This window comes from Vulpes lagopus, chromosome 13 (genome assembly GCF_018345385.1).
Source record: "Vulpes lagopus strain Blue_001 chromosome 13, ASM1834538v1, whole genome shotgun sequence".
Classification (NCBI taxonomy): domain Eukaryota; kingdom Metazoa; phylum Chordata; class Mammalia; order Carnivora; family Canidae; genus Vulpes; species Vulpes lagopus.
This window is the reverse complement of record NC_054836.1, coordinates 47,062,907-47,079,672: the sequence shown is the minus strand read 5'-3', so window position 1 is coordinate 47,079,672 and position 16,766 is coordinate 47,062,907. Positions and strand designations below refer to the sequence as shown.

The 16,766-nt window shown below is 40.8% G+C and overlaps 1 protein-coding gene and 1 pseudogene across 1 annotated transcript in view; one reads left to right on the top strand and one right to left on the bottom strand.

The window, feature by feature from the left end:
* The window catches only part of HERPUD2 (HERPUD family member 2), a 35,113-nt gene extending 30,029 nt beyond the window's left edge, over positions 1-5,084 (top strand). Inside the window, exons 6-8 of the mRNA XM_041727840.1 lie at positions 2,394-2,717; positions 3,410-3,527; positions 4,219-5,084. Of these exons, the coding sequence (XP_041583774.1) occupies positions 2,394-2,717; positions 3,410-3,527; positions 4,219-4,380 (604 nt within the window). The 3' untranslated portion in view covers positions 4,381-5,084. The remainder of the gene's footprint in view (positions 1-2,393; positions 2,718-3,409; positions 3,528-4,218) is intronic.
* A 10,126-nt stretch (positions 5,085-15,210) lies between these two features.
* On the bottom strand, positions 15,211-16,308 carry LOC121475112 (annotated as a pseudogene).
* Between the last annotated feature and the right edge of the window lie 458 nt (positions 16,309-16,766).

The following is a 16,766-nucleotide window of genomic DNA, read 5'->3' as shown; positions in this document are numbered from 1 at the left end:
AATTATTTGGCTAAAGAGAAGAGGTTCACATCCAGTTCACATCAGCTAAACTTCTCTCCTTCTCCCTCTTTCCCCTAATTACATTTATCAGTAGTGAGATGCTTTCTTTAATACAACATTTTATCTATGTAAGAAGAGAAAACTTAGGGGAGTTTCACTGGAAGGCCGCAAATCTACATGAAGAGAGAGGATGATGAATGAAAAAGGGAGTCCTATGCCAGGGAGGTTCATGTTGGCACAGGGCTAATATGCTTTCTGGACTGTCAGTATTTTAGTAAGTCTTTCTTCTAGTCAGCATGGATCTTAGCACTGAGCACAATTTCTCAGCCTTCATTCTTCTATGCATTCATTTAACATTTCCAGCTTCTTCTTAATGTTCTCTTATTTCTGTGATTTTGTTATCCTCTTCATTTTCTGTTTTTCTCTTTACTTATTTTGTGTCCTTGATGACCTGTTTTCCCTTTCTTCTAAATGGTAACATTGCATGTTCAGTTAGATGGATATTTGTGTACTTGCCATGTACCTTATGACAGTCTGGTAAGGAAGAGAGGATCCAGTCCTGGCCAGTTCTCTTGGATTTCTTTTTTCTGCAGCCTTAGTTGTTAATTCTCTGTGGGTGACCCCTATTCTTTATCTCCTGTGTTTCATCCGGATTGCTGGAAGATTTCCATAGGGACATTTGCCTTACCTCTAAATTCAGGACATCTGAGTTGACATCACCATCCTCTTAAATGTGTTCTCCTTCTTGACTTCGTCAGTGACACAGTCTCTTTTTATTTATCCTCTAGGCCCTTAACCTAAATCAGCTTTGACTCTGCCTTCAGTTGTCCCTGAACCCAACAATTTACCAAGATGAGTTAATATGTTGTTTCACTTTTGTTCTTCCCCCGTATCTTACTTTATCTATATTTTGCCCAGATCTTTTCTCATTTTGGACCTATTTTACTGCAATTGTTCTTTCTCCTTTTAGACTCTTTACTGTACTTCATTCTACTGCTGCCAGGTTAGTGTGCCTAACACTGAATTGAGCCAGTATCTGATATATCCCTCCGAAGTATCTGATGATTCCCTTATCTATGGTGTGAAGTTTGTATCCTTATCCTTACTCCAGACCTTACCCCATAAAGCTGATGTGCTTTATGAACCTCATATCCTAATGTTCTTTCCCATGATCCCTTGACTGCAGACAGGCTATTTGTACCTTACCTGTTGCTGTGATAATAGTTATTATTCCAGTGACTGCTTTGTGCTTAGTACTGTACTGTAGATGCTTTATACCCCTTATCTCATTTATATAACCTCCTGAGAATTTGTGTAAGATGAGTGAAGCTTATTGTAGCTTGCTACTAAATCATGCAGTTTTATGTATTTATTTAATTCCTGAGCCTCAAGTTCCTTCCTTTAATGAAATAACTCACCAAGAATCAGAATATCTGTTAGGTAGGAAGTATTTTTGGTAACTAAAAAACCCTCTACAGATACAAGGTATTAGCATACTGACTTAAATAGGTTTTTGTAAAATTTCTGGCTTTATATTTTGCTATCTTGATTTTTAAACATTTTATTGTAGAAAAATTTTAGCACGTGAAGAGATAGAATAGTGAAATGAATCCTTGTGTACTCACCACCCAGCTTCAACATTTATCAAATCATGGCATTCTTGTTCTAGAACTTTCCCCTCCTTTGCTGGATAATTTAAAGCAAATCCCAGATACATTATCATCTTATTGGGAGCCTCTGGAAAATTTATTCTTTCAAGCAATCAAATTATAGGCAATCTTCAGGATCACAATTCCTCATAGGTTTACAAGTACCTATTCAAGTAGTTCCTAGATGGAGTTCCCAAAAGTCGGGATTGGGGTTGAGGGGTTGTTATCTGGGATCTAGTTAATATCTTAAAATACAAATACAAATCATTTATCACTGATAGTGGATACATAGGGTAATGATTAATGTACATTTTTAGACATATTTTTCAAAACATGGCTCTAAGGGAAAGGTGGTGGGTGCGGTAGTAGTCATCCCATGAAGAAAAACAAAAGGGGCCACTAGTGAAAAGATTTGGTAAAGGATTTGGTTATTACTTTATAAGGTACTTTAATGAAAGAGAGAAAAGATAGTAATTACCATGGCTTTCTTATCTCTTCCACCTCTCCCCTACCGTCTTAGACTGTGAAGCTGAGGTATTAGCATCCTTTCTTGAGCTACTCACTCCTATCATCAATCTTGGCTCCACTTTCCATTATGATTTGTACTTACCTAAGAAATGTGGTATAGGAGTTGTGATATTCCATGTTAGGTTTATGAAAATACATACAGCTCCCCAAGGAAGTTTTGCAAAATACAGTATGATAAAGTTTTTTTTTTAATATTAATTTTGGTGAATATTTCAGTCAAGCTGCAGTTTCAGCTCAGGCCACATCAAATGCCAACCCAGCGCAGCCTGCTGCTTCACAGCCTCTAAATCTGGCACATGTTCCTGGAGAAGAACCCCCACCAGCTCCAAACCTAGTGGCCCAAGAAAATCGACCCATGAATGAGAATGTTCAAATGAATGCACAGGGAGGTCCAGTGCTAAATGAAGAAGACTTCAATCGAGACTGGCTAGACTGGATGTACACGTTCTCACGAGCTGCAATTCTCCTTAGCATTGTATACTTCTATTCTTCTTTTAGTCGGTTTATCATGGTAATGGGAGCCATGCTACTGGTTTATTTGTGAGTGATGCTCATTAACTTTTTGTGATTTCTTTTAATTACTTTCTAAAACTGTTGAGCACAGAATTTGGCATATGGTAATCTGTCGCGACTGTTGAGTGAAGGGATAGGAGTTTTGGACTCCAGATATCTAGCACCCAAAGTAAAGTAGGTTATATTGAGTAGGAATGTTTATCAGAACTGTCTACAGATTTTTCTTTTACCATCTTTCATAAAAATTAGACCTGGCATATCAATTATTTAGAACTTGAAGTGTCTGATGTACTTTTTAGTAATAGTTATCAATATCAATAGTAAGACCTATGGGAATAGGTCAGGCTTTTTTTTCCTAAGTAGGCTTTTTCTTGCCCCCCTTTTCCCTAAGAGGCAAAGAAATACGTAGTTGAATTTCATTTTGAAAAATACTGGAAAAGATGTTATGACTCTCAATGTGTTAGGCCATTAAGATAGCTAAATTAGATATTAAGATATCTAGCATAGAGCCATTAAAGTCCATGATAAATTTTTAGAGTTAAGCTGATTCCTATATTGCTGTCATTGCTTTGAGGGGGCGTAGTTCTTCGCTTGAAGTAGGAGATTTGGTCTTTTTATTTATTATAGTTGAAATAATTTTTCTATTGTAGGACACTAATGTTTTAGTGTTACAAATAAAAACAATTGCGACTTCTTTTTTTCTTTATTTTACTGAACAGACACCAAGCTGGATGGTTTCCTTTTAGGCAAGAAGGAGGTCAGCAACAGGCTCCCAACAATAATGCCGAAGTTAACAATGATGGGCAAAATGCAAACAACCTAGAACTTGAAGAAATGGTATGCTAATGAGGGTTTTGTATACTTCAAATATAGATGTTCCTCAGCACTTGTAAGAAAGCAACATGATAAAAGAATCTTGAGGTGTTCCACAAGTTTTTGTGGAATGGCACATGAAGAAATATTAACATATAAATTGTGTGATTTTATCTGGGAGAACTTAGATTATAATACTGAGTCAGTCATATATTAGAATTAAGCAGGGGTGCCTCAGTGGCTCAGTTGGTTAAGTATCCGACTGTGGATTTTGGCTCAGGGCATGATCTCAGTGTCATGACATCCATTCTTGTCTTGGGCTCTGCACTCAGCAGGGAGCTTGCTTACTATTCTCTCTCTCTCTCCCTCACCATCCGCTTTTTCCCTCTTCTTTCTCTCTCAAAAAGAACCCAAACAAAAAACCCCCAAGAAGACTTAAGAACTAACATTATTCTTCCTGAAAACAGCCTAGAAAGTAAATTATGCACACATTGAGAATTTATTGTATTAAATTGGCAGTTATCCACTTGAACATGAACACTGAGGAATTTATCAATTTTGGATTTAATAAAGCTTTACAATGACCAGATATGTACCATTTCCTTATTACATGCTCATATTCCTTTTCCGTAGGGAAGAATTTAATTCTTTCTTTCATGAGTTAATGCTAGCTGTTCAAATCCCCGAGGATTATGTTTCTTGTTTTGTTTGAAAGGAGCGTCTTATGGATGATGGTCTTGAAGAGGAGAGTGGAGAAGATGCAGGTGAAGACGCCAGTGCAGTTCAAAGGCCTGGATTAATGGCGTCAGCTTGGTCTTTTATCACCACCTTCTTTACTTCACTGATACCAGAAGGGCCTCCCCAGGTTGCCAATTAGACCTGAAAAACTGTGCCAGCTACAAAGGAGGGTCTGACTTTAGGAAAGTGTTTTAAATAACAGTGCAATTTCAAAAAAATTTATTACTTTCTTTTCATCATCATGTACAGAGGTGTTTTTTCTTTAAGCTTCTCATGCATATGAATATTTTAAGCACAAATGGACTACTAAATGTGTGATTTCTTTTTTAAGATCCTAACAGAACATAGTATAACAATATTGGTCTTCCAGGTTTTGTTAATTTCAGTTATGTATATTATATCAAGGCAGACCTATTTTGTGTGTCTTATCTCTTTAAAGAGCTGCTTCACATATAAATGTCTATAGCCAATAGCCCAGCCCTTCAGTGTATAATTTGAATAAATATATCTATTTTCTGTGAATTATCCTGAAAGTTTTAAACAGAAGGACCTCATAGTTTTTAATAAAGAATATTATTTACATAAGATGTGCTAGCAGCATCTTGCCCAGCCATAAAGCAATAAACTTCTCAATAATGTTAATTTTGACATTTGGATAAATAATGGAAACTTTCTATTTTAAGGGCATGTATCCCATCAATTGGAATTAGTACCTTAAAAAAAAAGGCAGCTCTTCAATGGAATTAATAGTGATATAAATGTTTGATACAGGCAGTACTTTTATAAAATATGCTGGAAATTGCTCCCTGTAATTTTTTTAAATAAAAAGTCAATTATGGTAAACTGTCTTATGGGGTATTTGTTCAGACCCTTCAGTAATGTACTCATTACATGTAAGAATCTATGTAAATTTCAATAGTTGTTGGGAAAGGTTGCAAGTCTTCGAGGTCATTTTCACCTCTTTGTGCTCCAGATGGATATCTTTGTTCTCAGTTTGAAACCTTGATAATCTACTTAAAAATTCCTGTGTGGAAGCCAAGTCAGTATTTTATAAGAAAGGAGTAGTTAGTTGAAACTGAACAAATGGGGTTGTTCATGCAAGAACTTTATCTCACGTGAAATGTGTTATAAAGTTATAGTAGTACTGGTCTGGTAATACATGATTAGATAATAGAACAAAATAGAAGATTAAGAAAACATTCATACGTGATTTTCTAAGTTATCTACTTATAATGGTAAATTATTATAAGTGACACTTCAAGGGATAGCTGGTTAACTTTTTGAAAAGTAAAATTAGTTTTCTATTTAGAGATATGAATCAAGATATTCAGTATGAGCAGCTGAACATAACAGACACAAACAGAAAATACAGATGAATACTTACATACTGTCGGGGTGACAAAATATCTTTGGGGCAGAATCCCTAAAAGAAAATGTTGCTATGTCTGTCATATTTCGATATACATAATTAAAGGCAAATAATTAGGGGAAAAATTAAAAAGACAGTAGTAAGTCTTAAATTTAGTTAAGACAATATCCCAGTAGGAAATGGGCAAGGATACTCTCGAGTTATCTTGGGCTGGGTGGCTTACACAACGAACATTTATTTATTTGTCACAGCCTCACAAGTCCTATGAGGCTGAGATGTCTAAGACCAAGGTGCAGGCGGACTGTGGGTCTGCTGAAGGCCCTCTTCCTGCTTGTAGATGGCCAGCTTGCTGCATTCTCACACAGCAGAGAACAGCAGAAGCAAGCTCTCTCTCCTGTCTTTTCTTACAGGGGCACCGATCCTGTTCAGGAGAGCTCTGCCCTCCTGCTTAATTACCTCCCAAAGGCATACATCACATTGGGGGGTGCAACTTCAACATGAATTGTAGGGGGCACAAACATTATGTCTCTAATAGATAAAAACACGGGCAATAAATATGAGAACAGATGTAATGAGTCCAAAGTTCAAACTATCAAATTGTTAAGATCATAATAGTGTGGGTTAAAAAAAAAAAAAGCTAGGTGAAGCTATAGGGGAATATAAAATGGTACCTAGCCTTTCCAGCAAGTATGAGATTTTCAAAATGCACAGAATCATTGTCATCCTGTCGTTCCTGGAATGAAGATAATATTCTTAACATGTTTATAAAGTTCTGAAATGTTGGGTCCTTGCACCCTCTCAATCTGTGCTCACCATTAATGCCTGTTTTAGCTAGGCTGGTCTTCCAATACCAGTATTCTCTCTTTCCAGCCCCAAGAATTTTAAATTTGTTTTTTTTTGCTTGGAACACAGTCTCTTCCTGTTTATTTCTGTTTGTTTTTGCCTTGTTCACACTTACTTAATCATTCATGAGATCTTTGCTAATGGCCAGTTCTGTGGAGAAGCTTTTCCCTGGTAGCTCTGTTCTTTCAAATGACACCATTGCAGTTCACATTTATTTATTTGTCTTTCCCACAAGATAGGAGGGCTATGACTCTGGGAATATATTTATGCTCATTATTGTATCTCCAGTCCTAGAAGATTGCCCAGAAGTTAGTTCGATACTGAATGAGTGATTGAAAATTTGCATACCCTTTGAATCAGCAAAAGTTTGAGAGTATGGTGCATATGTGAGATTTAGCTTTTTAAGATATTCTTTGCATTGTTTTAACAGGAAAGAATTAGAACTGATAGATGTTCAACAGGGTGAGCTATGGTACATTTGTATACTGTTTGGATCACATTCAGGGATGGCTTTTTTCAGGGCTTATGGAGTCAGTGCATCCAGAGGGAAGGTCTTGATTTTAACCTAGGAGCTAAATAAATAAATAGTTAAAGCTGCAAGAAATGCTTCATTGGTCACATCAAACCAGAATGGGTAGGTAAGGTATGAATGCAGAGATAATTATGAGACAGATTAGTCTTTTTATCTTCTGTTGGGAGCCAGAGGTGTGAGAACTGGAGCCATAGAATTCATAGAGGGGAACAGGGTTATAGGTGACACCCCCATGTGGAGGAAATGAGCAGGTTTTTGTGTCTAGCCGCAGAATGGGGCCTGAGGAGAAAACTGCCAGTCATAGACTTGCCCTCAGAAGGCACATGGCTAAGAATCCTAAGAACACTGGAATGTGTTGTTAGAACTTAGTTATTTTCCCTACATTATTAATTCCCTTATGTTAGGCTCACTTTTGGTAAGTCTTTGTGAAAAACTACAGCCCACTGTCAGCTGTGTTTTAGACAATTAAGAGAGGAGTTGTGTCTATACTGGGCCAGATGGTGCCTAAGGGGCAATGGTAGCTTAGAGATGGTTTCCAGGTGGCAAGACAGCAGCATAGAAGCCCAGACACTGGTCTCTAGGTCAAATGCTGACTAGCAACAGCCAGGATGGATTTGTGGGATATAAGCACTTCCTAGAACTTCTGTTCCTTACACATCACAATAAAGACTAGACTTTGTACAGCCAAGCAATATGGGTGAGGTGGGTCTGATTACGTTAGGTGGGTAAAAGGAAAGGGTGATCCTCAGGGCTGGAAAGCTGGAGACATTCTTGCCATAGTTTGGTGGCACTGTTCAGTGCCACCATCCACCATTATTCTAACTGGTTTCTCTGGCTCCAACATCACTACTGAAATTTGGATTTTCAAATGAGGGGAGGAAAGGCTGTGTTTGGATCTTCATTTGTATAGTCTCAGCAACTGTTTTTGCTTCACTGTGGAAAGACTAAGGTGTGCCGATTTATAGATCAGCTTTCTGTAAGTCTGGTGTAAATCAGACCGTCAGGCCTGTCGTATCTGGAGTGGTGTTGCTGGGTCTGCAAAACTGCACCGGGTTCCGGAATGCGGTGCTCCCCACAACGGAGTCTTTACTGGGAGTCCTGGTGTGGCTGAACTCACTCCCGACCTGGATCGAGTGCTCTAACTGTAACCTGGGAAAGTGAAATAAACTGACCGCATGGTGAGTACAAAGCATGCTTCTGGTATTTTATATCTGACATAAATAGTTTGGATGTTTCAATACATCAACGATTAAAAGTACTTCAAACAGTTTTTTGAAATTTTTTCTATGGTAGGAACATTGAACCTGAGATCCACTCTCTTGACAGGTTTTTTTTTTTTTTCTTAACAGGTTTTTAAGTGTATAATACAGTAGCATTTTAAAAATTTCAGACATTTAAAAGACAAATTATGCTTCCTGAATTTAAGTGTTGTGAAGCAATGTAAGCCTTTTATTAAAATACGATGGAATCTTTGAAATAAAGGTTTTTTCTTATAAAGAGAACCCAGGATAACTAGTTAGGGTTCTTGTTCCTTAGCACCTGGAGCTTCTGTGTGTCCAGGAGTCATAGTAGGTAAAAAGCTTTTCCCAGAACAATGAGGGCTCAGCCCTTAATACAGTGAGGACAGCAAAAGATCTGTCTCCCTTTTCCAGAGCAAACCATGGTGATTACTGTCTCATTACACTTGGTTACACCCTCGGGGCCACAGTCTAGGGGGGCTAATTTCATGAGTCTTCTAGCCAAAGCCTGCTTCCTTGATCCTGCTGCTAAATTCTCACACCAATGGATCTACTATTTCCCGCGGTGCAGTGAGCCAGCCTATCCAAGGGTTCCAAAGCCACAGTTTGAAAAGTTGGAAAAACTAAGATCAGTGTCAGGGTCTTTTCCAGTTACCACTTCTCACAGAGGGTGTGCAAGAGAGAAGCTGCTGTTTTGTATTAATTTATATAATTAATAATAACAATTATTACAGTATCTGAAAACTATTATTACCAAGATTTTGAATAACATTTGAATATCTGCTACATTCCTGGCTCTGACCTGCATCTGAAAAAGATCCTCGAAACGACTCCTGGTAGGTGCCACGGTTACTTCCGTTGTGCCAGATGCGGCCACCAGGACTCCAGGAGGTTACAGAGCTCACCTGACGTCACAGGGCTAAGTGGCAGCGTCCAGATCTGTAGTCTGTTGTGCCTCAGAACGTGAGCCCTGCGAAATGAATTATTCACGTGAGGCACGTGGAGCGTTCAGCCTCCAGCAATGGGCGATTAGCCTGTTTAGCAGCAGCCCTTCTGCTGAGAAAACTAGAAAAGCCAGAACGTGTCTATTAAGAGATCCGAGCGGTCAGGAAGGCCGCGGCCAGCCTTCCAGACAGAGGCGACCTACATTTGGTGCCACCTCTTGCTCCTCAAAGCTACCGGGATCGCAAAGGGCCACGCACCCCTGGAGTACGGCCGTGTGCTCCCAGGGGCTGCAGCCCAGCCTCGTCGCCTCAGCCCCCGAGGAGGCCATGTGCAGCACACCTGGTAACAGCCAGAAGCAATGAACTCCCGTGGAAGGAAGAGAACAGGCATTTTTCTCAAATTTCCCTCCAGTTTTTTTTTTTTTTTTTTTTTTTTTTTTGTGGAAGTCTGTTCATTGAACGGTAACTCGGAATACAGAAACACAGGATCTGACTGCGCTGACAAAGCGAAGAGATCGAGACCCTCAGAAAATTCGGATATTTAGCATGACCCGGCGGGCCTTCCAGGGGCTGCTGGACGGAAATGCTCCGGGGCTCTAGGGCTCGGGCCGGAACGCAGGAGGCACCGCGCCCGCCCCGCGCCCACTCACACCTGCCGACGGGCCGCGTCCTCCTGAGGAAGAGCCGGGAGCTCGACGGAAGCCGACGGCGCAGAGACCCACAGCAGTAAGCGGCACCCACCGGGAGCAGGCCCCTCCGCCGAACGCGACTGAGCATGCGCAAGCCAGGCCGGGCGGGGCGGGGCTGCTGGGCCCCCGGAGACTGAGCATGCGCAAGCCAGGCGGGGCGGGGCGGGGCTGCTGGGCTCCCGGTGACTGAGCATGCGCAAGCCGGCGGGGTTGGTGCTGCCGCTGGAGACACAGACCAGGGCGCGCGCAGGGCCCCCCACGCCGCCAGCCTCCTCCGTGAGCTGGGGCCCAGCCGTACCCCCGGGGGCCCCAGGGCGCTGCACGCTGAGACACCCCTCACTCGTGCTCACTCAGGCCTCGGCCTTCCTGCCAAGGTGACGGAGGCCCCAGGCGCCCCGCCGCCCTCCAGCCCCGCAGCCCTTTGGCCTCGGATGACTTGCTAGAGCCACCCCTGCGCAGAGCGCTCAGGAACCTCCGGCTGACGTCGCCTTCACATCTAGCTGCCCTGCCAGGGTGCCCCCTGCACTCCGTGCTTGGGAACCCCCAGCCCTTGTAGAACCCCGACATCACTTCTAGCCACCTTGCCCGGGTGCCCCCTGTGCGGAGCGTCCCGGAACACCCCCCGCCCCCGCACTGGCTTTGGCTCCAGGGGTCAGGCCAGGCACGCCCTGAGCTGAGCACCCTGGGACTCCCTGGCTTGCACCCACTTCAGCTTTAGCTGTTTTCCCTGTTCCCACTGCACAGAAAGCCCCAGGACCTCCTGACCTGTACCTTGCATCAGTTCCAGCCAGCCTGCCACGGCACCCTCCGCATAGAGAGCCCCAGGACACTCCAGAGAACACCCACTCAGCTTCAGCTATCGTGCCAAGGTGCTCTCTGTGTCTAGAGCCCAGAACACTCCCCTCGCACTCACTTTAGCCTCAGCTGCCCTATCAGGGCACCTGCTACGTGGAGAACCCTGGGGCCACTAGCCCATGCCAGTTATAGCTCCATCCAGCCAGTAAACGTCACCAAGCACACACAGTCTGCATAGGGGATGACCGCACATAAGACCATTCCTTCAGGTATAGGAGAAATACTCTTCTGCATAATCCATAGGAAAAAGAACAAAAAAAACAACAACAACAACAAAAAAAAAAGAAAAAGAAAAAGAACAGAAAGTCAAGCAAAATGGGGGAGACGTAGAATATGTTCTAAAAGAAAGAACAAGACACAACATCAGAAAAAGAACTAAATGAAATGGAGATAAGCAATATACCTGATAAAAAAAATTCGAAGTAATGATTGTAAAGATGCTCACTGGGCTGGAGAGAAGAGGGGAAGAACTCCGTTAGATTTTCAGGAAAGGGGGCAAAATATAAAAAAAAAAAACAGAATTAAAGACTAACAAAACTGAAATAAAAAATACATTAGAGGGAATCAACAGCAGATTAGCAGATATAGAGGAATGTACCAGCCACTTGGAAGACAGGGTAATGAAAAGCACCCAGGCTAAACAACAAAAAGAGAAAAGAATAAAGAAAAACCATGAGATTAGGTTAAGGGATTTTTAGACACCGTCAAGTGAACAAACGTTCACATTATAGGGATCCCAGAAAGAGAAGAAAGAGAGAAAAGGGCAGAAGACTTATCTGAGGAATAATGGCTGAAAATTTCCTTAACCTAGGTACAGAAACCATCAATAAAACAAAAGACTTGGGCAGCCCTGGGGGCTCAGCGGTTTAGCGCCCTCTTCAGCCCAGGGCGTGATCCTGGAGACCTGGGATCGAGTACCACCGAGTGGGGCTCCCTGCTTGGAGCCTGCTTCTCCCTCTGCCTGTGTCTCTGCCTCTCTCTTCTCTCTGTGTGTCTCTCATGAATAAATAAATAAAATCTGTAAAAAAAAAAAAGACAATCTATTAAATGGGAGAAGATATTTGCAAATGATATCTCTGATAAGGGGCTAATATCCTAATTATATAAAGAGCTTATACAACTCAACACTAAAATACAATCCAGTTAAAACATGGATGGAGGCGTTAAATACACATATTTCCAAAGAAGACATCCAAATGGCCAACAGACACATGAAAAGTTGCTCAACATCACTCGTCATCAGGGAAATGCAAATCAAATGCAACGCAAATCAAAATCACATTGAGCTGTCATCTCCTACCTGTCAGGATGGCTAAAACAAGAAACACAAGAAACAACAATTGTTGGTGAGGATGTGGAGAAAAAGGAACCCTGGTACACTGTTGATGGGGAATGTAAATTGGTGCAGCAACTGTGGAAGACAGTATGGAGCCTCCTCAAAAAACTAAAAATAGGAATACTAAATATTCCAGTAATTCCACTATTATTTCTCCAAAGAGAATGGAAACACTAATTCGAAAATATTATGTGCACTACTGTATTTATTGCAACATTATTTATAATAGCCAAGATATGGAAGCAACCTAAGTGTCCATGATAGACAAAGGATATGGAAGATACATACACACAGAGGAATATTATGCAGCTATAAAAAGGATGAGATCTTACCATTTGTGATAATGTGGATGTACCTAGAAGGTATTATGCTAAGTGAAATAAGTCAGACTAAGAAGTATGACTTCACTTTTTAAAAAAATATTTTATTTATTCATGAGAGACACAGAGACAGAGAGGTAGAGACATAGGCAGAGAGAAAGCAGGCTCCATGCAGGGAGCCTGATGTGGGACTCAATCCCGGGACTCCAGGAGATCATGCCCTGAGCTGAAGGCAGGCACTCAACCGCTGAGCCACCCAGGCGTCCCTATGACTTCACTTTTATGTGGAATCTAAAAAGAACATGAATAAGCAAACAAAAAACAGAATCAGAACTATAAATACAGAGAACAAACCTATGGTTACTAAAGTGGAGTTGGGTAGAGGCATGGGCAAAATGAGTGAGGAGGAGATACAGGCTTCCAGTTATAGAATGAGTATTCAGCATAGGGAATACAGTAAATGATACTGTAATAATGTATGGTGACAATGGTAGCTATACTGTGGTGAGCAGAGCAGGATGTATAGCAGAGACATGGAATCACTGTGTTGTATACCTGACACTAATGTAACATTGTGTATCAACTATACTCAAATAAAAACATTTAAAAATAAGTAAAATAAAAAAAAAGTTCAAGGAATTAAATGAGAAGGAGAAATTTCAGCAGAGACCTGGAAATCATATAAAAAGGAAATTCTAGAATTGAAAAATAACATAGCTAAAATTTAAAAGATCAGTAGATGGTTTTGATGGTCACAGTTTAAGAGAGAATTGGTGAGCTGAAAGGTCAACAAATATCCAGACTGATGGAGAGAGAACAGGGGGGAGAATAAAGCAGACACAATATTTGAAGAGACAATGGCTAAGAATTTTCCAAAGCTGATTAAAGACATTGAACCACACACAGAAAAAAAAAAAAATAAATAAATAAAGACATTGAACCACAGATATAAGAAATGCTTTTGACCTTCAAGCAAGATAAATACAAAGAAAGTCACATCATTTGCTTCCTAGTAAAACTGCTGGAAAAAAGACAAATTATAAAAGTAACCAGAGGAGAACTTTGAATGAAGTAACAGTAGGTAAGCATAATAGTGATATTTTCAAAGAGCTTAAAGAAAACAGCCAACCTGGGAGACTATAGGCAACAAAAATATCCTTCAAAAGACATTTTCAAGCAAATGAAAATAGATTTTGTCACCATTTGAAAGTACCAAAAGTAAAATACTAATGGCTGTTTGAACATAAGGAGAATGATCACAGATCACTTGGAGGTGCAGAAAGGAATTGAAAAGGCATGGAAAGGTAAATATGTGTATAAATCTAAAATGTAAAATCCATAAAGTAGTAATCTGATTTTTATGGTGACTTCCATGTATAATGAACTAAAAATTATGACAAAGGTAGCCTAGATGTCTGATGAGAGGTAAATAGAATTGAATATCCTGAGGTCCTTAGATTGTCTTGGCAATGGAAATGTTGAAGGCACTAATTTATATTAGGAATTAATAAAGCACGGTGTGTGTTTCAATTTCTCTGGTATTTACTAAAAAAATTAAAATGTAAAGCAAACAGATAATGTAAGGGGAATATGAAATTTTAAAAATTCAAAAGAAGGCAAGAAAGGAGAGAAAGGAGCATAGTATAGATGGGAACCAATGGAGCAAACAGCAAGAAGGTAGATTTAAGCCTGAATGCATCAATACTTACATCATGCAGAAGTGGACTAAATATTACAATCTAAAGACAATATTGCTGGCCTGGATAAATAACAAAATCTGATTTTTAAGAGCCTTAAAAACAACAAAGGTTGGGGCACCTGGATGGCTCAGGTGGTTGGGTATCTGCCTTCAGCTCAGGTCATGGTCTCGGGGTCCTGGGATTGAGCCCCACTTCTCCCTCTCCTTCTGCCTGCTGCTCCCCCTGCTTGTGTTCTCTCTCTGTCAAATGAATAAATGAACGAATGTTTGAATAAATAAATAAATAAACAAACAAACAAACAAATAAACAAATAAAATCAATCTTTAAAAACAAAACCAAACCTTCAGTATAAGGATATGGGAGGGCTGAAAGTAGAAGAGTGGAAAAAACCTTCCCATGTGATTATGAACCAACAGGAAGCTGATGTTTTTAGTTTCCAAAGCGGACTTTAAGGTAAGAAGCAACTGGAGATTTCACAGTAATAGAAGATTCTCTTTACAAGGCATATGCAGCTCTCTGAGGGGCCCGGCTATGAAGCCCGGCTAGGCTGCCCAGGCCGTGCTGCTTCTTGGTCTGGCCTAGGAAGCTAACAGTTAAGAGGCATCAGACTCAAAGTTACTATTTGAAGGTAGATTGTGTGTGTGTGTGTGTGTGTGTGTGTGTGTGTGTGTGTGTATTTAGGGGAAAACACAAGGGATGGGATAGAAGTATTAAAAAAGACAAGAAATGTAATATGTAACATTTTCTTTTTATAAATCAAATAAATGCTGGCTGGGAGCCTTCTCACTCCTAGCCCTGCATTTTTGGGTTGGCAACATTCAGAAATATTATTAATAATTGATCACATTCATCAAATGTTGACTCTACTAAGTGCTTTGCAGATATTCATTTATGTAACTTTCTTTTTTTTTATATTTGAGTTTATTCTTCATTTAACTTTTAAAACACTACTATAGTTGAATATTAAAAACAATAGCAAGTAGTGAGCTATGATTATAGTCCTTCACTCATTCACTACTGCATATAAGATGCCAGCAGCAGTGTTATTCACTGGCCCCATTATGAGGTCTGACACTGAACACCACCCCTAGGGTGATGTTCATCATCCTCATATGCTTCCCCATAATAATGGCACCATCTTTCCTAATTGGGATCAAAGTCCACCAGGTCCACTTGGTCCATTTCGTCAGTCTCTTCTACTTCCTTCCACTCAGGTAGGAGTTTTTCCAGCAAAGAAAGTTTATCAGGAGAGAGAAAGCCATTCTCGGGGAAGTTTACCTTAAATTTGATGATTAGGTGACCCTTCTCATATGGTCTACGATAAATTGGCATGCTTCCGTTTAGCACACACTTGATATCCCCATGCTTGACAGTCTGACCTGGAGGAGAGGTGATGACGATGGTTGGGTTGTTAAGAGTAGATATTGGCTTTTGAAAGCCACACAGGGCTTCAACCAGCTGTATATCCATGAAAAGATCTTCTCCTCGTGGGGTAAAAACAGCATGATCCTTCTGATCTAAAACAATGATAATATCTCCTGGTTCCAGTCCTGGTTCTTGGTCTCCCTCACCATGGAATGTCATCTTTTGGCCATCTTTCATGCCTTTGTCAATATGCACTTCTAGAATCTTCTCTCCAACTATCTTCCTTCTGTTGCAGCTTTTACATCTATCTTTAGGACTGATCCGTTCCCCATGGCCCTGGCACTCCCTGCACACGGACTGAATTTGCTGAACCATTCCAGGTCCTATCTGATGAATTCTTATTTGCATTCCAGTACCTCGGCAATTGGGACAGCATTCAACTCCTTTCTTACCACCTTGGCCTTCACATTTATCGCAAATCACATTCTTTTGCAGAGGTAGTTTTCTTGTTGCACCATTATATAAACCTTCCAAGGTTACTGAGAGCTGATGTACAACATTTTTACCTCTCCTTTCTCTCTGCATCCTTCCTCCTCCTCCAAAAAAACAAATCAAAGATCTCAGCGGGGGAGCCAAAACCACCACCAGCTCCACCTCCTTTAATTGCCTGTTGTCCTCCTTTGTCATATAATTCCCTTTTCTTTGCATCAGAGAGCACTTCCTAAGCTTGAGAAATCTGTTTAAACTTCTCTCCTTCATTTGGATTCTTATCAGGGTGGCACTTCAAGGCCAGTTTCCTGTAAGCCTTTTTCAATTCCCCCTGGGTGGCATTGGGTTTGACCCCAAAACATCTTAGTAAGTGGTTTCTTTCACCATTTTCTACAGCCAGTGAAAGGGCTCAGGCCGGTGAGGGGAGCAGGAAGGAGCGTGTTGCTGGGTGCAGCAAGGGCAGCTGCCACTCCTCTGCGTCTCACCGAGCATTCTGGAAAGTTCCCTCATTTATCTAATTTTCACAACAATCCTAGGATGTAGATATGTTTATTACCATTTCTATTTTGCAGATGGAAAAACCAGCAACTGGCAGAGCTGGTATTGAAAACAAGGTGGTCGCCTGTCACAGTGTCTGCTCAGAGCACTATGGCTTCTGGATTTTACAGCATGTCTGACTCTTTGGATAAATGTCATCACACCTCTCATGGACTATCTCGTCCATTTCTATGGCTCAAGGTTGTTACGGTAATTGTGCACAAAGGGATGGAGAGACATGTGAGATGGAATACATTTATTGGGGGGCTATTATGAATCCAGTGCTCATCGAGGTATGTTATAACAAC